The sequence below is a fragment of the Kogia breviceps genome, chromosome 1 (assembly GCF_026419965.1).
Source record: "Kogia breviceps isolate mKogBre1 chromosome 1, mKogBre1 haplotype 1, whole genome shotgun sequence".
NCBI lineage: Eukaryota > Metazoa > Chordata > Mammalia > Artiodactyla > Physeteridae > Kogia > Kogia breviceps.
The window spans coordinates 64,924,980-64,948,999 of NC_081310.1; the positions used below are offsets into that span (position 1 = coordinate 64,924,980).

Sequence of the window (24,020 nt, forward strand, 5' to 3'; positions counted from 1 at the left end):
GGACATGGGTTCGAGCCCTGGTCTGGGAAGATCCCACGTGCCGCGGAGCAACAAAGCCCGTGTGCCACAACTACTGAGCCTGCGCTCTAGAGCCCGCGAGCCACAACTACCGAGCCCGCGTGCCTAGAGCCCATGCTCGGCAACAAGAGAACCCACCGCAGTGAGAAGTGCGTGCCCCGCAACGAAGAGTAGGCCCTGCTCGCCGCAACCAGAGAAAAGCCCACGCTCAATGAAGACCCAACGCAGCCAAAAATAAATTTTAAAAAACCCCAATATCTTATTTTGTCTCTTTATACAAAACTATGTTGCCTATACTTCCTTCTATCATTTTAATATACTGTGAGCAACTTACTAGCCAAATGACACACAGTACCTGTGTCAATATATAGCATAAAAGTCAAACAGATCTCAATATGGATCCAAGTTCTGTTCCCTTCTAGGTGTGAATTATTGAACTTCTCGGTGTCTCAGTTTCTGTACCTGTAAAACGGGGACAATGAGAGTATGTACCTCACAGAGTTCTGTGTGGGCTTGGGGAGTTATGTTTATAAAGACCTAAATACAACGGCAGGCATGTGGGAAGCACTCAGTAATTATTAGGTATTATTCAACCCTAAAACACAGCACCAAGATGATGACTAGAGCTGGGCTATTAAAATTGGGTCTGTCTATTTTTGGAAACTTAGGCATTCATTTTGAGTACAGTTTGAAGATAAAATCTGGTCAGGATGAGGTATGAAAGAGATGACAGATATCATTATTTAAGTGGCTAATGGCCCCTAACCGCAATGAGCAGGTTGTTCCTTAGGGTCTAATTGCAGATTGCTGATCAGACAGTCGGTAGAAACATCTGCTCATTTGTGCGCACACACACACACACACACACCAAACAACCAGGAAATGAGCAATATGAGGTAGCTATGTTCAGAAAAAATGCCTGGACCATGTGACAGTTTCGTACACTTCATTCCGTCATCAAGATGGGACTGTCCTGCCCTGCCCTCTTTCAGGTTTGGATACCCAGCCCCACATTAATGCAGTGCCTTGCCAGCTGCCTCCAAACCACACGTGAGCAGAGGGCTAAGAACATTTCTTCCGTTTACTTCAGACTTGATGGAAACCCTGAGCCTTCCAGTTAGGGCTGAATTCCATTTTCTTGTTTCCCCTTCTGATAAAGGAGCTCTCTTGCGGCCTTTCTAGTAGGTACAGCATAACAAAAGAGGTGAAATAATAAAAACACACCTTTTCCTGTCTGAGGCCTGCTTTCTTTGGTAGATATATTCTGGAAAGAGTGCACAACAGAAGATGATTTATGTGAAAATCATATGGATTAAACTAATCCTAATCAATACTGCTAAGCTGACTTGATCAATCTTTCAAAATTAAGTAGCTTTAAAGGTTTTTTTTAATGAAGTGTTTAAAAAGATTTTTTTGGCAGGCTTCATTAGCTTAGTGTCTTTAAAATGAAGAATTTGAGCTATAAGAGAACAAGACAGGGAGATGAGAGCCAGGCTCCTCCTCCTGGCTCTGTCACTTGCCAACTGTGTGACCTGGGACATGTAGAAGTCCTTTCTAGGCCCAGCACTTGACAGTACTCCTAAGGCTCTTTCTAGCCCTCAGCATTCTGTTCTTTAAAGACTAGAGGAGGGGAAAGGGAAGCATAGTTGGATGGAAATGGAATATTTTGAAAGAAAAAATACTTCTTTCCATTTTATAATATCATCCAGCCTCCTTCATATTACTAGACTTTTCTCCCCTAATTGAATATGCAGTTTTGAAGAATCAAGAAAAGGAGGAAACATAAATACACCAAACTAATAATGAATATAACCACAGAAACAGAGAAGGTCAAAAATTGTGAGACTCCTGAGATTTTCTTTTTGTGAAATATCAATAAAATTATTGATTTCCTAGAAAAATATAATTAGCAAAATGGATACCATAAGGCACAGAAAACTTAAACAGACTAAAACCAAAGCAAAATAACAAGAAAGCAATTTGGGATCCAAGTTCAGTTCCCCTCTAGCTGCTAGGGGCAGAGAACTTGGAGTCAGACAGCTTGGGTTCACATCCTAGCTCATCCTCTGCATGAGTTGGGTCTAGTTATTTAACCTCTCAAAGCCTCTGTTTTCTTGCCTTTAAGATGAGAGCAATAATAACTACTTCTCAGGATTAGATAGATGAATATAAATGACACCTACTTCTATGAATGAAATAAGATGCAGTATGAGAAACAGTTATTCTAGCTTTTGTCACAAAGTAATAAGCATCCTATAAACGGCAGCTATATTATTTAGAAATTAAAAGCATTATAAAAACTATGTACTCAAAATTTGTGTCCAGATAGTTTTACAAATGAGTCATTTGAAATTTTAAAAGAGCACAGGGCACAAAAAAAAAAAAAAAAAAAAAAAAAAGGAAAACTCTCCAGGCTCATCGCACTTATGAATACAGAGGTAAATACATAATATTATATCAAAAGTTACTCCAAGGGAATCAGGCTCCCTGACTTCAGACTATAAAACAAAGCTACAGTAATCAAAACAGTATGCTACTGGCACAAAAACAGAAATATAGATCAGTGGAACAGGATAGAAAGTCCAGAGATAAACCCATGCACCCCTGGTCACCTGATCTATGACATAGGAGGCAAGAACATACATGGAGAAAAGACAGTCTCTTCAATAAGTGGTGCTAGGAAAACTGGACAGCCACATGTAAAAGAATGAAATTAGAACACTCCCTAACACCATACACAAAAATAAACTCAAAATGGATTAAAGACCTAAATGTAAGGCCAGATACTATAAAACTCTTAGAGGAAAACATAGGCAGAACACTCTTTGACATAAATCGCAGCAAAATATTTTATAATCCACCTCCTAGAGTAATGAAAATAAAAACAAAAATAAACAAATGGGACCTAATTAAACTTAAAAGCTTTTGCATAGCAAAAGAAACCATAAACAAAATGAAAAGACAAACCTGAGAATGGGAGAAAATATTTGCAAGTGAAGCAACTGACAAAGGGTTAATCTCCAAAATATACAAATAGCTCATGCAGCTCAATATCAAAAAAACAAACAACCCAATCAAAAAATGGGTGGAAGATCTAAATAGACATTTCTCCAAAGAAGACATACAGATGGCCAAAAAGCACATGAAAACATCACTAATTATTAGAGAAATGCAAATCAAAACTGCAATGAAGTATCACCTCACATGGGTCAGAATGGCCATCATCAAAAAATCTGCAAACAATAAACACTGGAGAGAGTGTGGAAAAAGTGAACCCTTCTACACTGTTGGTGGGAATGTAAATTGGTACAGCCAATATGGAGAACAGTATGGAGGTTGCTTGAAAAACTAAAAATAGAACTACCATATCATCCAGCAATCCCACTCCTGGGCATATACCCAGAGAAAACCATAATTTGAAAAGATACATGCACCCCAATGTTCTTTGCAGCACTATTTACAATAGCCAGGACATGGAATCAACCTAAATGTCCATCGACAGGAATGGATAAAGAAGATGTGGTATATATATATATATACACAATGGAATGTTAGCCATAAAATAGAATGAAATAATGCCATTCTCAGTAACATGGATGGACCTAGAGATTGTCATACTGAGTGAAGAAAGTCAGGCAGAGAAAGACAAATATCATACAATATCAGTTATATGTGGATTCTAAAAAAACAAAAAGGTACAAATAAACTTATTTACAAAATAGAGTCATAGATGTAGAAAACAAACTTATGGTTACTGGTGGGGAATGGGAGGGGGTGGGGAGGGATAAACTGGGAGATTGGGATTGACACATCCACACTATTATATATAAAATAGATAACTAATAAGGACCTACTGTATAGCACAGGGAACTCTACTCAATACTCTGTAATGACCTATGTGGGGAAAGAATCTAAAAGAGAGTGGATATATGTATATGTATAACTGATTCATTTTGCTGTACAACTGAAACTTGTAAATCAACTATAGTTGATTTAAAAAATCTATAAAAGATTTTTTAAAAATTAAAAAAGTTACTGCAGGGATATATGGGAAATTAATTATTACAATAATAAAAAACTAACATTGAATATTTGCCATATGGTTTATTTATCCTCTTGCTCTACAAGAACAGACATTATTGCCATTTCCTAGATGAGGACACCAAGGCTTGGAGAGGTTGACCAATTTGCCCTGGTCCCCCCACTGGAAGAGTCACGTTCTTTTGTTTTTTTAAAAAATTATTTATTTATTTAATTTTTGTCTGTGTTAGGTCTTCATTTCTGTGCGAGGGCTTTCTCTAGTTGCAGCAAGCGGGGGCCACTCTTCATTGCATTGCGCGGGCCTCTCACTGTCGCAGCCGCTCGTGTTGCAGAGCACAGGCTCCAGACGTGCAGGCTCAGTAGTTGTGGCTCACGGGCTAGTTGCTCTGCGGCATGTGGGATCTTCCCAGACCAGGGCTCGAACACGTGTCCCCTGCATTGGCAGGCAGACTCTCAACCACTGCGCCACCAGGGAAGCCCCAAGTGTTAAGTTTTAAACTCAAGCCCATCTGACTCAAAAGTCTAACCCTCAATCATTACAAGGAGCTGCCTTTTACATACTATAAATACAACATGGATTAATCAAATATTTTAAATGGAGCTGGAAGTTTCTCCAACCTATAATAATAATACTGAATATTTATTGAGCATGTTCTCTGCATACTTTCACATGTATTAATTCATCTGATTCTCACAACCACCTTAGGAGGTAGGTACTATTATTATTTCCATTTTACAGAGGACAAAACTCAGACACAGAGAAGTACGTTAGCCAAGATAATGAGAAGAGTTAATGAGGCTTAGTGCCCAGACAGGCTGGCGCTGGAGCCTCAGCCAATAACTGATGCAATGGAGCAAGGAAAAGTCAAGTTTATTCTTATTTGCAAAAGATGTGATTTTATACCTAGAAATCCCAAAAGAATCAATTGAAAAACTAGTGAAATTAATGAGACTGCTCAGGAAAGTCCTGAGGGCATGATAAATATTCTAAAATTACCAATCATTCTTTGCTGGTCCTGGTTCCCCCTGTCCCCAATTCCATTTTCTAACTGGCTGTTGCTAGAATAATAGCAATAATATTGCTATTATTCTAGCAACAGCCAATTAGACTAGCAACAGCCAGTTAGAAAATGGAATTGGGGACAGGGGGAACCAGGAACCTTAGAAAACATGGCAACAGATATATCTAAGAATAATTTTAATTATAAGAATTCTTTTGAAGAAAATTGTAGAAATTCACTGAGAAATCTACAAGACTTTAACAGAAAAACGTCTGATGGGTTTCAGATTGGGAAGCTAAAAGACTAAAAATAAATCACTTTGAAATTGATTTATTGGTCCAATATAATTCCAATCAAAATTAGAATGAGAATTTTCTACACCTCAAAATTATTCAAAAATTTATCTGGGGAAAAAATAATAACAATCCAGAAGGGTTGAAACTTGTTTGAAAAGGAATTGTGACAAAGTGGGCTCCAGACATACCACTTTTTAAAGTAGTGTAGACTTGTAAAATATGACTACATGTAACACATATATTATAAAAGTGGTTCACGAATCAGGGGGAGGAAAGGAAAGGGTTATTTAAGAAATTTTGCACACAGGATAATGAATTAGCTACCTATAGGGAAAAAGAAAATGTCTTCGATTCAGACATGATATAACAAAATAAATTCCAAAGGGATTAAGGAGGTAAATATTTTTAAATTGGGACATTAAAATTAAAAGGAAATAGGATTGGATATTCACATATTCAATAATATTTATTAAATCCCCAGATGAGAGAAAACTTTCTCAGTTTATGTGCAACAGAAGAAATCACAAAGCAATATAAGAAAAATAGATTTGGTTCTAAATTATTAAAACTTAATATGTTAAAATAAAATTTAAAGGCAAACAGACAAAAAAAAAAACTAGAGAAAGTATGTGCAACACAATTTTAAAAGATTTTACAAAAATTGTTGAGAAAAATCCTAGCACTCCCCAAATGATAAATTGGTAAAAGGCGAGGAACAGACAATTCAACAAACAATTTGGAATGAGATCAAAGGTGTTATTGCAAGGTAGTTCTACCCACTGTGGATTATAAAAGTGAAAAATGGAAAACAATCTGATTGAAAAACAAAGATTAAATAAATTAGGGCAAAGATATAGGATGGAATATTATACACTTAAAATTATGTTTAGTAAAAATTAATCTAGGGAAGGAGTCTTCTGTGAAAAAGTACAAGACAGTTATATTTAGCTTGTACTTTATCAGTATATATATATATATATATACAGTATATATATACAGTAAACAATGTACAATATGATCAAAACCCTGTAAAAAGTAAATATAAAAAGAATGAATATTTGTAAAGAAAAAAAAAAACTCTGGGTCATAAAAATTGTTTTGTCTATTAGTTTAATAACCCCCACCCCTCAATTCACCTGATTCAGCTAATCAAATCCAGAATAATTCATTGATAATTATTTTGCATATGAAATATAAATTTTCTCATGAACATACATTTATGAAAATTAAATTGGGGAATCTATTTTCAAAAAGGGGAAATGGAAGAAAATATACCTAAATGTTAACAAAACTAGGTACTGAAATGTTCTGGATGATTTTTTCCAATCAGGAAAATATTTTAAGAGTATGGAAACAAGCCTAGAATTTCTGAGTAGCTTAAATTAGCATGAGACCAAATTTATCTACGTAAACATTTTATTTACATCTAAATTCTATCTCACCATATTAATATAACATTGAGATAATCAGCTAAATGTCTGAATTTCAGTCAATCAAATATTTATTGAGTGGTCTATGTGTGTGGTCCTGGGTGAAATACCCCAATGGCCACGAAGAAGAGGAGAACACTACCTGAACTTCTAAGAACTCATGTTGTACTTGGAAAATCAAGACATTAATGTGTAAAAAAAAAAATCAATCAAAAAATACAAGAGATGTCACAACAAAGCATGACGAATTGTCAGAAGGTGTGCTATCAATAGTACATAATGCTTTAGAGGAAAAAGAGATCCCCATGCAATAGAATATTCAGAGAGGATTCACTGAGAGGGTATTATCTGAAGAACAGGTGATGGATGGGTGGAGAGTGGGGAGCACAGCACTCCAGCTAAAGGTGTCTGCCAACCCTGGCTGTAGGGGACAGTTTTAGTGGAATTAATTGTCTTTAACCAAGTTCACTATAGATTTGACCACATGGGAATAAGATGATATGGGAGAAAGCTGAGTATGTTGCCAGGCAACCTCACAAGTAAGAGCAGGAAAATGGTGAGGAACAGGGACTTAGTGACCAGGTGAACTGGGCTGGGGATTCAAGCTCTGGCCTTCCTAGCTGTGACTTGCTTTCTCTTGTCAAGTCCCAGTGTTTTATGGGAAAAATGAGGACGTCACCTGCTTCATTTTTTTAACTCACACATGTTTTCTGCTTACTGTATGCCAGCATCATGCAAAACATTTTGCACAAATTATCCATTTAAGCCTCAAAATAACAACCTTATGATGTAGATAATATTGCTGTCCCCATTTTACATATGAGAAACCCAGGCTCTAATCCACCATGCAGGAGAAAGAATTCAAACCCAGGCTGTTTGGACCGAGAGCCTTCGCCACACTGCACATAGTATTTAAGAAGCTTAGTCAAGTGCCTGGCATATATAGGTACACAACAGGGGTGATCCTCAGACCAGAACAGAACGTACAAACCCAAATTGGCTTACCTATATAAATGCACCCATTTCCACAGGGGCTCACACATGATTTTCAGGTGGGAGGTATAAGCAACCCAGTAAACAAAGCTATATGGTCCTGGGAGGTCCTAGGTCCTACAAAGTCCCTGCTCCTATGACTGTCACCATGTCCACGCACCAGAGACAGAGAAGGTCCAAGTACATAGCTGTGAAAAGGGAGGAAATCGCGTCTGACAAACACCACGGAGAAGAGGACAACACCTCTGTCCTGGGTATCAGAGAAATTGTCTCTGGATTTCCTTCAGCTCTGGTCACCATTGCAGAGGCCTCACCCCATGCAGTTGGGACGCATCTGGACTATAAAATGAGAACCCGGATCAACATTCCAGCTCGGCAGCTTTCTAAACTCAACCACCTTGGACACCTTGCTTCCTCTCTCTGAGTCTGTTTCCCTGTCTAGAAACTGAAAGGGGTGAGATAAATAGATTTAGTTCTGACATTTTGTTGTTCTAGAATTCCATGAGTCTAAAATGACATAAGGGATAAGACTCAAATTAACCAGAAATAGCAACTTTGACTCTCAACAAGCTAAGCCACATCTCCAGTCACACGGTGCCGGCACAGCCAATTGTTTAGGAGGAAAATAAGTCATCCAAAATTTCTAACTAGTAATTTGGCGGAGAGCGTTTTTGCGAGAAAGTACTTGAGATGAATGCAACTTAGTGATTTGGGGGAAAGCATTTTTACAGTTACTTGAGATGAATGAAACTTAGTACCGAGACTAAATCAGCAAGGCAAAGAATTGCAAGCAACTTCAGGAGTCATTTTGCTAGTTCTGCAAAGCTCCAGGTGAATTGGAGGGGCCAACTAAATTTTATAGAATTGACAAACTAAATTTTAGAGAAACTAAACACCTTCTACAGATTATGCTCAGTTTGTGAGCGCTTTGGCGGCTGGGACCATGTCTAGTCCATACTTTAGCTCCACAATTCCTGGCACAATATTTAGAGACAATGTGTGGGGAAAAGCACTTTGTAACATTCTGTACTCATTGCAGTTCAATAAGTTTGCATAGGGCTTCCCTGGTGGCGCAGTGGTTGAGAGTCTGCCTGCTGATGCAGGGGACGCGGGTTCGAGCCCTGGTCTGGGAGGATCCCGCATGCCGCGGAGCGACTGGGCCCGTGAGCCACGGCTGCTGGGCCTGCGCGTCTGGAGCCTGTGCTCCGGGACGGGAGAGGCCGCGATAGTGGGGGGCCCGCGCACCGCGATGAAGAGTGGCCCCACTTGCCACAACTAGAGAAAGCCCTCGCACAGAAACAAAGACCCAACACAGCCAAAAATAAATAAATATTAAAAAAAAAAAAAAATAAGTTTGCATATAATAAACACTGTTTAAGCTTGGTGGGGGGCACTTGATGTCCCTGAGTCTCAATTTCCTCCCCTGTTAATTAGAAAGCCAAAGGCCTCCCTCACAGAATTTGTCAAGAGGGGTAAGTGAGACCATGGAACTTTCCAGCACTGTTCCTGCCTCACTACTGGGTCTCAGGGCCATGGGCATGTCTCCTGTAGAGTCCAGTAGGACCTCATGCTCAGAAGGGCCCCATGATGGGTTTAGTGCTCTGCTGTTGCCATCTTTAAATTCCTAATAATTTTTTAAAAGGGGTCCAAGATGTTCATTTGCACGGGGCCCTGCTGATTACGCAGCTGATCCAACTCAAGGCATTGTACTGAGTAGGGCTGCCGAAGCCCACACAAGGTCAGTGCACTGAACAAGAGCAGAGTCGACCAATAACCAAGTCTTCCTTGAGTGCCTGGTCTACACTTCTGAGCTCCCAGGCTGCAGGGACAATGGAGAGAAGCCTGCTCTAAGAACACTCTTCTATGATAAATTATTCTAGAAGAGTTTTCTATCACTGACTTCAGTCAAGTCACTCAACACCTTTGTGCCTCAGTTTCCTCAATCATAAAGAGAAGCTATGAACAGCACCTATATTTTCAGAGCTGTTGTGAGGATTAAATGAATTAATCTACGTGATGCTCTTAATAGTTCTTGGGACATAATAAGCTCTATGTCAGAGTCAGCTATTATACTTTGCTGTTGTTGTTGTTGGCTTTTCCTTGCCCAGATGTTTGCCTGGCTTTTTTTTGACAGCATACATTTTCTGATTCTCATTCATAACATTTTTAAACTGCCAGACTGGTTCTCTTCCCTCCACACATCCCAGTTCTTTGTAGCTCAGAATGAATCTTAAGGGAAAAACTCCTGCAGGGAGATATTCTCTGGCATCTGGTTCCCAGTTGACTTTAAAAGAGTAAATAATTTATAGCTACTATTGATGGAGTACTGGACTGGGCACTAAATGTATATTTTCTGTTATCCTCATAGCAACACTGAAAGGTGGCTAGTTTTATACTCATTTTACAGATGAAGAAACTGAGGATTACAAACATTTAACAAAGTTCTTTGGATCTGGTTCTGTCTGCATCCAAAGTCTATTTACCTTCTAGCTGGAGCCCTGAAGGACACTGCTGCTACTGAAGACAGATCTCAGGTCTCAGGAGCAAAAGACTAATGTCCATAAAGTGCACACTGACAAATCTTAAGCTCACTCCAAGCCGATGGCAATTGAATTCCACACCCTGGCATCCTAGCACATAAATTGAGAACCCCCTCTGAAACTTCTACACATAAATGTTCACAAACAGACACACACCCCTCAAACTAATTTAAAATCCTACGTGCCCAGACAATACTTACCCCCAGGACCATGAGAAAGTTCTGATCCCAGCCTGTGTTTCACCGATGTCCTGATGGAAACATCTCCCTCATCACCACCCCCAGCACCACCCGGAAGCTTCTCAGTCACTGGAGGTCAGTCACCAATGTTTCATCATTTCCAACAGAGCAAGGGCATGCTGCTCAGAAGATAATAATCTAGCTCAGTTTTGTAGAGCGGAGTGAAGCAACAGACAACACCTCCTGTCTCTCTTGGCAGAGCTCTACCCTACTGCTCCATGCAGACAGTTTACGTCAATGGAGATTAGTAGTCTCTTTCCCTCCATGTGAACAAATGTCTAAATTCCACAAATATGCACATGGCCCGGTAGAGCAGAAAGAGCCCTGGAGGAGGAGTCAAGAGGCCTGGGTTCAAGTCCCACCTCTGTCACTAACTTGCAGTATGAGCTCAGACAAATCACTTTCCCACCAGTGGACTCATGATCCTCCTTTATAAAAGGAAGAAGTGAGTCTCTACATATTAGCAAAGGTCCCTTCCAGCTCACCTCATCTCTGAATCTGTGTGTGATGCGACCATAAATTATTATGAGTGTGTATATGGGATGTACAGCAACTGATGAGGATAATTTTTTAAGGACTTCTTTACCGTTAAACATTGAATGAGGCCGACCTCACACAGCTGTTGCAGTTTGTATGACAGTGCCAGGAAGGGAAGGAAGGTCAATTGCAGGCTTTTGGGGGTGAAGATGAGATGGTGATTTGCTCACAAAAGCACTTAGTCTGCTCCTTCCCAGAGGCCACTGTCAATGGATTCCTGCTGGTGCTCCTTGGGAGGTCCACAGCCAAGCCTCCATCTGCCTAGCCTGCTGTGATATGGTCCTCCTCTCTCTGCTTTGAGCTGACAGCCTTAAATGAAGCTAAAACATCTGTAACATCAACAGGAAGCTATTTCTGATAGCTTATCACCTGGTGGAAGAAGGAGTGGCTGATGGAGGTCGATAACTCACATTCACCTCCCACACCCTACACATTTCATAAGACTGCATCCCTCCCAAGCCCTTCTCCCCTTGCACAATGCCTCCGACATTCGTGGGATGCAACGCCTTACAGAGAACATAGCTACTTTCTGCAGGAGAATCAGTTATCTCTCCCCATTTAAAAAAAAAATAAATTTATTTAGTTTTATTTATTTTATTTTTGGGGGGCTGTGTTGGGTCTTCATTTCTGTGCAAGGCCTTTCCCTAGTTGCAGCGAGCGGGGGCCACTCTTCATTGTCGTGCGCGGGCCTCTCACTGTCGCGGCCTCTCTTGTTGCGGAGCACAGGCTTCAGACGCGCAGGCTCAGTAGTTGTGGCTCACGGGCCCAGTTGCTCCGCGGCATGTGGGATCTTCCTGGACCAGGGCTCTAACCCATGTCCCCTGCATTGGCAGGCGGATTCTTAACCACTGTGCCAACAGGGAAGCCCCTCTCCCCATTTTTAAGGGGGAAAAACGGTGTGTCAAGAAGACAAGGAAATTCTTTTTCTATCTTTTTTGTTCTCTTTTTATTTTATTTATTTATTTTTTAAATTATTTTTTGATTAAGGAATTTTTGAAAAGGGGAAAAATACTCATTATCCAATCATCCTAATACATTTTTGTATAACCCTTTTCCTGCATACTTGTGTTTTTTTAAAGTAGTTTCCCAAATAGTTTTCCACATTATAATAAATGAGATTTTTAAACCTTCAATTCTGGTTATGTCACTGTCTGCTAACAACTCTTCAGTGGCTTCCCACTGAGTTTAGATCCTGAACAATATCTACCCTCTTAGCTGTACCTCAGGTACTTTGCTTGCCTTTGTTTCTTCACACTCTTCCAGGCTCTCTCCAACCTCAGGGCGTCTGCACACATGGGTCTCTCTGTGCCCAAAAAGTTTTCACGGCATTTTTAATGGTTGCCTAATATCCCACCTTGCTGATATAACCGTAAGTTCCAAAGCATTCTTTGGAGAATCATTCAGTTGTTTCCAGTGTTTTTACTATTGGAGACAACACCGTGATGGGTAGCTTTGTACATACTGATTTTGTTGCTGTTGTTGCTTATTTTAGACTATCTCCTTTGGATAAAGTTCCAGGAGTGGATATCTAAGTCAAAGGAAAGTGACTTTATGGCCTTTGCATCACATTGACCTTTTGTTTTCAGAACATGCATCCCACTAGCAGTGTTTGAGTGTGTCTATTTCACTACAATCTGGATAGCAATGAATTCTCATTTTTCAGTAATTATATAGTGCTATTTCCATGCGTGTTTTAATTTATTTTTTCAAATCTGTTTATTATTAGTAATAAAATGTTCTACTATTCATTGAACACCAGTATATGAAGTTGCTTCGCATATACTAGCTCCTTTAATCCTCACAACCACCATATAAGGAAGATACTAAGAATACTGTTTTCAAATAAAGAACTGAATATTGGGAAGGTTAACTTTCCCAAAGTCACAGAATTGTAGTAAATAGCAGAATCAGGATTCAAATCTAGATCTTGTATTATTATCTCAAAAGCCATTTGCTTTATGTATTATTTCTCTACCATCTGCATTTTCCAACTAATTGACGTTCTGCAACAGTGAGTTTTGTAGACACTCAACACATGCCAGAACTTAGGGTGCAGTGCAGCCCCCCAAGTTCATGTGACAACACATATGGAGCACCCAGCCCATGCCTTTCCAGAGTCAGCAGTCTGTAAATAGGCCTCCAGCCCCACCGCGACATCCACCACCCCTCCCCTTCCTTTTCCATGCAACTTTTTATTGCTTAAAGATCTTCCTCCAAAAACTGAAGTTAAAACTCATTGACAGATGCAGTCAAATGCTCACCTCACAGAGTTGTTCAAAATTCAATGAGCCCACATGGGCTCTGTTAACCCACGTGAAACACGCTATAAATACTAGGCTTTATTATCTTTTTAAAATAACATAGAAGGAAATGGTGACTGACTGCTTATGAGTGCAGGGTTTCTTCTGGGGTGACGAAAATGTTCTAAAATTGTGATGATGGGGCTTCCCTGGTGGCGCAGTGGTTGAGAGTCCGCCTGCCGATGCAGGGGACACGGGTTCGTGCCCCGGTCCGGGAAGATCCCACATGCCGCGGAGCAGCTGGGCTCGTGAGCCATGGCCGCTGAGCCAGCACGTCCGGAGTCTGTGCTCCGCAACGGGAGAGACCACAACAGTGAGAGGCCCACATACTGAAAAAAAAAAAAAAAAAAAAAAAAAAAAAAATTAAAATTGTGATGATGGTTGCACACCTCTACGAATATACTGAAAGCCATAGAATTGTGAATTGTATGGTATGTGAATTCTATCTCAATAAAGCTGATATTTTATCAAAGAGCAAGGGCTTTGCTACTGTGGTCACTATGTTATTCCCTCCAAATTGTTCTGCCATTCATTCATTCATGCTATAGATATTTCTTTTTTTTTTTTTTTTTTTTTGCCGTACCCAGGCCTCTCACTGCTGTGGTCTCTCCCGTTGTGGAGCACGGGCTCCGGACGCGCAGGCTCAGCGACCATGGCTCACGGGCCCAGCCACTCCGTGGCATGTGGGATCTTCCCGGACTGGAGCACGAGCCCGGGTCCCCTGCATCGGCAGGCGAACTCTCAACCACTGCACCACCAGGGAAGCCCCAGACATTTCTTGATAGTTGACCATGCACCGGGCCCTGCACTTGGGATCCAGAGGTAAAGAAGATGGACTTGATCCTTACCCCCATGCAATCGGGATCATAGACTTCAGACAAGAAATTACACTAAGGGGTGATGAATACCATCTCCTGGAAAGTTAAAGGGAGCCAGGGAACATATAGCAGAAGGGCTCATCACAGTCTTCGATCAGAGAAGGACTCAGCTCTGACCTAGGGAGTGGGGGGAGGGCTACGGGCAGAAGAAACAGCATGAGTAAAATCTCAGTGGGGAGAGAGAGAACTAGTGCATTTGGAAAACTGAGAGCCAGCCAAGATAAAGGGGAGAGAGCGGGAGGGCAGTGAGGAGTGATGAGGCTGAGGGGGTGCGTATGGGTGGGATCACAGAGGGCCTTGTGGTCCCTGCTAAGAAGTTAGGATTTATCCAACGGGACAACTGGAACCCATTGAAGGTGCGCTGATAAGTTGAAGAAACGTTAACTGATAATGGCCACTCAGAGTTTGTTTTTTGAAGAACCTCTGGTTGCAACGTAGAGAACAGATTAGAGGGAGAGACCAGAGGCAATTAAACAGATATTTTAAATACGCAAGATGTATAAGTGATAGGATTTGGTGATCGAATTACTTGGAATGGAAGTGAGAGGAAGAGAATGGCAAAGTGACTCACAGATTTTCAGATATAGGGCCAGTGGGTGGCCAGTGGGGAGGGAGAGGGCCATGGGGGAGCTGCAGCATGCGTTCTGTGCCTGATGTGTTCAGTGTGAGTACACAGGGGCCCAGTCCACAGAGTGGTTAAAGACGGGGGCCCTGGAGCCAGACTGACTCTGCTGCTACCTGTCTTCTCTGTGACTTGATTTCTTAAAGACAAGAATAACAGTAGCAGGGACTTCCCTGGTGGCGCAGTGGTTGAGAGTCCGCCTGCCGATGCAGGGGACACAGGTTCGTGCCCCGGTCCGGGAAGATCCCACATGCCGCGGAGCGGCTGGGCCCGTCAGCCATGGCCGCTGAGCCTGCGCGTCCGGAGCCTGTGCTCCGTCCGCAACGGGAGAGGCCACAACAGTGAGAGGCCCGTGTACCGCAAAAACAAACAAACAAACAAAAAAACATTGTTAATATCCCAATTGTAAGTTCTTTGGAAACTCTGGTGCCCTCTCTGAGATTTCTGAGAATTTTCAGAGGGTTTGTGTTCTTGTGTTTGCTTCCAGCTCTGAGTTCAGCCTTCCCCGGAATTGTCCAGCTCATTCAGATTGCACCTCTTACCACTTCCCTCTTATTTCTGCTCTATGCTGACCAAGATGTGGATTTCAGTTCCTTGTCCATGATGTCCCCTTCCCCAAAATACCCACACCAGACCTTGGTGTGTTTAGCGGGCTTTACTGAGGTTTGTGGTGGTGGAAATCTTTTACATGACTTTAGCCCCCTTTCTCCTCAAAAATGTCCTTGTTGTCTCCCCAGCAGCCTCCTCCACCCCCACCCTAACTCTATTCTCACTTTATTGTACAAAACAACTTTGCTCTCCCCTCCTTATTGGCCTTGGACTTGCTTTTGCACTTTCAAAGCCTTGTTAACTGGTGACCACATAATTTATCACCCAAACTACGACACTTTTGAGAATGAAAGTGAACCTAATAATAGTTTCTCTGGGACAACAGTTGTATACCAGGAAAGTTCCCAACAAACCAGGGCGTGTGGTCACCCTACATCTGTGCTATTACAAAGGGCTCTCTGCCCTTGGACTTGCCCAGTATCAACAGAAAAGAGGGCAGAGGCTTAGAAATCTTTGTGTTTCCTTTCTACTTCCTCCTCCCCTCTCCAGTCTCTATGAGTGGAAAGGAGCCATAAAGAATGTGTTTTCTTACTGATGTGAACCATGCCATCCTCCTTCGAAGACAGAAGTGGCTTCTATCATTTTTGGTTTCAAATGAAAAATTATTTTTCTCCATTACTCTTTACTTATTCATCATTTCCCAAATTTATTTGGTCATAGATCTCACCTACTCTCTACATCCCAACATCCACTAACATCTCTCATAACTGGAAGAACACACTTTGGGAAACTTTAAGCTCAAAGGTAGGGAGGATCATCTACACCGCCACGAAATAATCTTGAGTGATGACGGGATTAGGGTGGAGTGGAGACCAGGTGTCCCCTATAAATGAGGAGAATATCTGGAGATTAACAAATGTGAGCAGCAGGAGTATAGAGAGTGGTGCAGCCAGAGGCATAATCCCTAAAGGACCAGGGGTCCCTGTACTCCCACTGCATGGAGTATGCCGTGGGAAACACTGCCTTAGATCACTGATTCCCAAACTCAGATGCTGATTTGTTGCACACACCTCATCTCCCCATACTGCCCCCGCCCCCTGCCAACTCCAGACACACTAACATCCTTGATATTCTTTGACCATGTAAAGTATACTTCCACCTCAGGGCCTTTGCACTTGCTGTCCCTTCTGCCTGACATGCTCTTCCCCATTTATCCTCAGGTCTCATTTGACCTGCCTTCAGGTCAAATGTCAGCAAGCCTGTACCTGACCATCTAATACAAAATAGCAACCCACTCCCACCTGGTGTTCCCTACCTTCTAGGACTTGCTTTATTTTGGTCCATAACACATGCTACCATGTGACAGTCTGTGTACTTTCTTATTTATTTGTTCACTGCTCCCCTCCTAGAAGGTAAGATCCATGAGAATAAGGTTTTGTCTGTTGGATTCACTGCTGTATTCGCAGGTTCTAGACTATGGTGGTGTTTAATGCATGTTTTTATTTTATTTTATTTTTTTTAGGATTTTTAAAAATTTTTTTTGGCTTCACTGGGTCTTTGTTGCTGTGCGCGGGCTTTGTCTAGTTGCAGCAAGCGGGGCTACTCTTTGTTGTGGTGCGCAGGCTTCTCACTGCGGTGGCTTCTCTTGTTGCAGAGCACAGGCTCTAGGTGCACAGGCTTCAGTAGTTGTGGCACGTGGGCTCAGTAGTTGGGGCTTGCCAGCTCTAGAGAGCAGGCTCAGTAGTTGTGGTGCACGGGCTTAGTTGCTCCGCGGCATGTGTCTAGGACCAGGGCTCGAACCCGTGTTCCCCGCCTTGGCAGGTGGATTCTTAACCACTGTGCTACCAGGGAAGCCCTAATGCATGTTTTTAAATGAATGAAAGAAGGAATGAATCAGCTGCAAAGTTCCAGACATCTTCCGAAGTTCCCATGGAGCAGACACTGGTTGGTGGTGACATGTACCCACTTCCACTGGGTGCTTCTTCCCCAGCTCCTGTCCCGGGTGGCCCCGCACTCTCTGCATTCACTCCCTCAGGAAGAAGTCTTTACACGTACTTGCAGCTCCCCCATGCCTCCTCCCCCCACACTTGGTACATAGTCCGGCAAAGCTACTATGAAGACATAGACACAGCAATCAGCCATTCACGTCTCCAGACGTGAGTGTGACTCATGAATTAACCTCTACAGGATGTCAATTCCTGACAGAGCAGAACAAGAGAGACAAAATCCAGAAGTTGGTCCTTGAGTGGTGCGAGCCCCACTCCTCAGCCCTTGCCTCAGGAAGGGCAGGGGCGAGAAAGGGCTCCTCTGTTGGCCAGTCTCTCTCAGGAACCTACTTCCGGGGCTCAGAGTGACTGGAATGATTGTGTCCCTTGTCTCTCAGATGTCACTCCTTTCCATTATAACTGCACTTTGTTTCCAATAAATTAGAAGAAATACCCAGTCACTTACCTCCATCAGAATATGGTTTATGCATTTTAAACACACACACACACACACACACACACACATGCACACACACACACACTCACAAACACACACACATCTAAAGGAAAAGCTGTTTCAGGATCCAGCTGGGGCACAGGTCTGACTCTCCACTCTGAAGCATCTCACTCACTGGCTTCCCATCAGTGGAATACAATGGAGGCATATTCCACTTGGTCTGGTGATGTCCTCCTGGGGCGATCGAATGGGGACACATTGGCATAAACAGCGAAGTTGTCCTCTTTCCTGGGGACCAAGTTGATCATGTTGGAACATATGGCATCAGCATGGCAGGAAAGCTCCTTTAGAGATAGGACACAGGTTAGAGGTACCAGCCACTTCCAAAGATAAACCCAGCTACTGGGGCCTCTATAGGACAGCAAGTGGAACATTGGGTTCTTGCTGAGCAAGCCCTAGATCTGCCTTGATTTTCAAAAACATTTCTTTCAGGGCTGTTCTCTGCCTCATCACCACCACCCCTGTATGGGGTCTACCTAGGAACAGCATGAAATTCTGGCAGAGATGACCAGGAGCCCCTCTAGGTATGACTCCACTATTTCCTTACCAAGGATTTGTGGAAAAAATTGGTCTGGTGCTTCAGTTGTTTTTTAAATAGTCCTAAAAAAATTAATAAATTCAGAGTCAGCCTGAGTTGGGGTAGTAACCATCTTTCCTTGCCTGATTAATGAGTTTAGGGTTGGACTTCAGAATGCAAAATCCACCGTGTTCAACCCATTGGGCCTCTGAGACTGAGCTAAGTGCCCAGGAAGAGACAGGGGGAGTAAGCACTGTTGGTACACTTTATAATTTTGGTTATTATTTAGATGAGTTTGGCATCAATATTTATTTTAGTTGATGCATATAAACAATGTCTATACAGATTGCTTATGTATGGCTTTTAGCATAAAGAATTTGTACCATAAATAAATCTTGTTGCTACGTGCTGAGTCCCTGGCAACTCCAGAGAACAGACCCTATAGCCTGCCCTCTTCTACCCTTCCCCAAGGCTGCCCCATAGGAAAGACACCCCATCTCTGCCCTTGGTTTCTCCTCTTTCCTGGTTCCCAGCTCCAGGGTCAGCCGTTCAACTCACTCTCATGCCTCCGTTTCTTCAGAGTCATGGACAGGAGCCCCACCAGCAGCAAGAGGAGGGCCACAACACTGACGGAGCTAGAAACAGCTGTGGCTGCTGTGCCTAAGCTGAGGGAAGCAAACAAGACAATGAGGATGCTTCAGCTGCCCTGGCTGGCTGTGGTGATCATCCACAAAATTGCCCTGGGACCTCCCTGCTTCTGAGGGACCTCTCTCACCTCTGGGCTTCCTCATCCCTAATAGCCAACCATCTCCTGCCCCCAGTTTGAGCCTCTCTCCTCTGCCCCAACCTCCATGGCCATGGTCCTACCCACACCAGTCCACAAATGGGGGCCAAGCAAACCGACTTCCAAGATCCCTGATGCTCCTGCATGGGCCAGCCCTTCTCTCACCCACCTGCTGGGTTCTTTAGGGCCAGTGCCTATCTTCAAGTTGGTGATGTTCTCTGCAGAAAGGGATAGAGAAGAAAAGGAAAGGTGATTTGAGAGTAATTCTTTTTGTTTTGTTAGTTATTTCTGAGATATACATTTTAAAGTAATAACTAGAATTATGACTTATAACATTATACCAGAACATAGAAGATTTTTAGAAATTTCATGTAATGTCTGAAACATTTATATTAACATATCTCCATACAAATAACACAAAGAAAGTTTAGTATTAGTTGTTTTTTTCTGTTTGTTTGTTTGTTTATACAGCAGGTTCTTATTAGTCATCAATTTTATACACATCAGTGTATACATGTCAAACCCAATCGCCCAATTCAGCACACACACACCCACCCCACTGCGGTTTTCCCCCCTTGGTGTCCATACATTTGCTCTCTACATCTGTGTCTCAACTTCTGCCCTGCAAACCGGTTCATCTGTACCATTTTTCTAGGTTCCACATACATGCGTTAATATACGTTATTTGTTTTTCTCTTTCTGCCTTACTTCACTCTGTATGACAGTCTCTAGATCCATCCATGTCTCAACAAATGACTCAATTTCATTCCTTTTTATGGCTGAGTAATATTCCATCGTATATATATGTACCACATCTTCTTTACCTATTCATCTGTTGATGGGCATTTAGGTTGCTTCCATGACCTCGCTATTGTAAATAGTGTTGCAATGAACATTGCGGTGCATGTGTCTTTTTGAATTATGGTTTTCTCTGGGTATATGCCCAGTAGTGGGATTGCTGGATCATATGGTAATTCTATTTTTATTTTTTATTTTTTTATTTTTTTTGTGGTACGCGGGCCTCTCACTGTTGTGGCCTCTCCTGTTGCGGAGCACAGGCTCTGGACGCGCAGGCTCGGCAGCCATGGCTCACGGTCCTAGCCGCTCCGTGACATGTGGGATCTTCCCGGACTGGGGCACAAACCCATGTCCCCTGCATCAGCAGGCAGACTCTCAACCACTGCACCACCAGGGAAGCCCTATTTTTAGTTTTTTAAGGAACCTCCATACTGTCCTCCATAGTGGATGTATCAATTTACATTCCCACCAACAGTGCAAGAGGGTTCCCTTGTCTCCACACCCTCTCCAGCATTTGTTGTTTGTAGATTTTCTGATGATGCCCATTCTACTTGGTGTGAGGTGATACCTCATTGTAGTTTTCATTTGCACTTCTCTAATAATTAGTGATGTTGAGCAGCTTTTCATGTGCTTCTTGGCCATCTGAATGTTTTCTTTGGAGAAATGTCTATTTAGGTCTTCAGCCCATTTTTGGATTGGGTTATGTGTTTCTTTAATATTGAGCTGCATGAGCTGTTTATATAATTGGGAGATTAATCCTTTGTCCGTTGATTTGTTTGCAAATATTTTCTCCCATTCTGAGGGTTGTCTTTTCGTCTTGTTTATGGTTTTGTTTGCTGTGCAAAAGCTTTGAACTTTCATTAGGTCCCATTTGTTTATTTTTGTTTTTATTTCCATTATTCTAGGAGGTGGATCAAAATAGATCTTGCTGGGCTTCCCTGGTGGTGCAGTGGTTGGGAGTCCGCCTGCCAATGCAGGGGACATGGGTTCGAGCCCTGGTCTGGGAAGATCCCACATGCCCTGAGGCGGCTGAGCCTGTGCGCCACAGCTACTGAGCCTGTGGTCTGGAGCCCTCAAGCCACAACTACTGAGCCCACGTGCTGCAAATACTGAAGCCTGTGTGCCTAGAGCCCGTGCTCCACAACAGGAGAAGACACCACAGTGAGAAAGCCTGCACACTGCAACGAAGAGTAGGCCCCGCTTGCCACAACTAGAGAAAGCCCATGTGCAGCAACGAAGACTCATGCAGCCAAAATTAAAATAAATAAATAAATAATAATAATAATAATAAAATAGATCTTGCTGTGATTTATGTCAAAGAGCGTTCTTCCTATGTTTTCCTCTAAGAGTTTTATAGTGTCCAGTCTTACATTTAGGTCTCGAATCTATTTTGAGTTTATTTTTTTGTATGGTATTAGGGAATGTTCTAATTTCATTCTTTTACATGTAGCTGCTCAGTTTTCCCAGCACCACTTATTAAAGAGACTGTCTTTTCTCCATTGTCTATCTTTTCCTCCTTTGTCATAGATTAGTTGACCATAGGTGCATGGGTTTATCTCTGGGCTTTCTATCTTGTTCCATTGATCTACGTTTCTGTTTTTGTGCCAGTACCATATTGTCTTGATTACTGTAGCTTTGTAGTATAGTCTGAAGTCAGGGAGTCTGATTCCTCCAGATCCATTTTTTTTCCCTCAATACTGCTTTGGCTCTTTGGGGTCTTTTGTGTCTCCATACAAATTTTAAGATGATTTGTTCTAGTTCCATAAAAAAATGCCATTGGTAATTTGATAGGAATTGCATTGAATCTGTAGATTGCTTTGGGTAGTATAGTTATTTCCACAATACTGATTCTTCCAATCCAAGAACATGGTATATCTCTGCATCTGCTGGTATCATTTTTAATTTTTTTCATCAGTGTCTTATAATTTTCTGCATACAGGTCTTTTGTCTCCCTAGGTAGGTTTATTCCTAGGTATTTTATTCTTTTTGTTGCAATGGTAAATGGGAGTGTTTCCATAATTTCTCTTTCAGATGTTTCATCATTAGTGTATAGGAATGCAAGAGATTTCTGTGCATTAATTTTGTATCCTGCAACTTTACCAAATTCATTGATTAGCTCTAGTAGTTTTCTGCTGGCATTTTTAGGATTCTCTGTGTATAGTATCATGTCATCTGCAGTGACAGTTTTACTTTGTCTTTTCCAATTTGTATTCCTTTTATTTCTTTTTCTTCTCTGATTGCCATGGCTAGGACTTCCAAAACTATGTTGAATAGTAGTGGTGAGAGTGATCTTAGAGGAAATGCTTTCAGTTTTTCACCATTGAGAATGATGTTTGCTGTGGGTTTGTCATATATGGCCTTTATTATGTAGAGGTAGGTTCCCTCTATGCCCACTTTCTGGAGAGTTTTTATCATAAATCGGTGTTGAATTTTGTCAAAAGCTTTTTCTGCATCTATTGAGATGATCATATGGTTTTTATTCTTCAGTTTGTTAATATGGTGTATCACATTGATTGATTTGAGTATATTGAAGAATCCTTGCATCCCTGGGAAAAATCCCACTTGATTGTGGTTTATGATCCTTTAAATGTGTTGTTGGATTCTGTTTGCTAGTATTTTGTTGAGGATTTTTGCATCTATATTCATCAGTGATATTGGTCTTTAATTTTCTTTTTTTGTAGTATCTTTGTCTGATTTTGGTATCAAGGTGATGGTGGCTTCATAGAAAGAGTTTGGGAGTATTCTTTCCTCTGCAATTTTTTGGAAGAGCTTGAGAAGGATGGGTGTTAGCTCTTCTCTAAATGTTTGATAGAATTCACCTGTGAAGCCATCTGGTCCTGCACTCTTTTTGTTGGAAGATTTTTAATCACAGTTTCAATTTCATTCTTTGTGACTGGTCTGTTCATATTTTCTGTTTCTTTCTGGTTCAGTCTTGGAAGGTTATACCTTTCTAAAAATTTGTCCATTTCTTCCATGTTGTCCATTTTATTGGCATAGAGTTGCTTGTAGTAGTCTCTTAGGATGCTTTGTGTTTCTGCAGTGTCTGTTGTAACTTCTCCTTTTTCATTTCTAATTTTATTAATTTGAGTCCTCTCCCTCTTTTTCTTGATGAGTCTGGCTAATGGTTTATCAATTTTGCTTATCTTCTCAAAGAATCAGCTTTTAGTTTTATTGATCTTTGCTATTGTTTTCTTTGTTTCTATTTCATTTATTTCTGCTCTGATCTTCACGATTTCTTTCCTTCTGCTAACTTTGGGTTTTGTTTGTTCTTCTTTCTCTAGTTCCTTTAGGTGTAAGGTTAGATTGTTTATTTGAGATTTTTGTTGTTTCTTGAGGTAGGCTTGTATAGCTATAAACTTCTCTCTTAGAACAGTTTTTGCTGCATACCAAAGGTTTTGGATTGTCGTGTTTTCATTGTCATTTGTCTCTAGGTATTTTTTGATTTCCTCTTTGATTTCTTCAGTGATCTCTTGGTTATTTAATAACGTATTGTTTAGCCTCCATGTGTTTGTGTTTTTTACGTTTTTTTCCCTGTAATTGATTTCTAATCTCATAGTGTTGTGGTCAGAAAAGATGCTTGATATGATTTCAATTTTCTTAAATTTACTGAGGCTTGATTTGTGACCCAAGATGTGATCTATCCTGGAGGATGTTCCATGCGCACTTGAGAAGAAAGTGTAATCTGCTGTTTTCGGATGGAATGTCCCATAAATATCAATTAAATCTATCTGGTCTATTGTGTCATTTAAAGCTTCTGTTTCCTTATTTATTTTCATTTTGGATGATCTGTCCATTTGTGTAAGTGAGGTGTTAAAGTCCCCCACTATTATTGTATTACTGTCGATTTCCTCTTTTATAACTGTTAGCAGTTGCCTTATGTATTGTGGTGCTCCTATGTTGGGTGCATATATATTTATAATTGTTATATCGTCTTCTTGGTTTGATCCCTTCATCATTATGTATTGTCCTTCCTTG

At 41.4% G+C, this 24,020-nt stretch overlaps 1 protein-coding gene across 1 annotated transcript in view; it reads left to right on the forward strand.

The window, feature by feature from the left end:
- The first annotated feature begins 14,186 nt into the window (after positions 1 to 14,186).
- The window catches only part of CTSE (cathepsin E), a 51,283-nt gene continuing 41,449 nt past the window's right edge, over positions 14,187 to 24,020 (forward strand). The window contains 2 exon segments of the mRNA XM_059063318.1: positions 14,187 to 14,217; positions 15,383 to 15,558. Of these exon segments, the coding sequence (XP_058919301.1) occupies positions 14,187 to 14,217; positions 15,383 to 15,558 (207 nt within the window).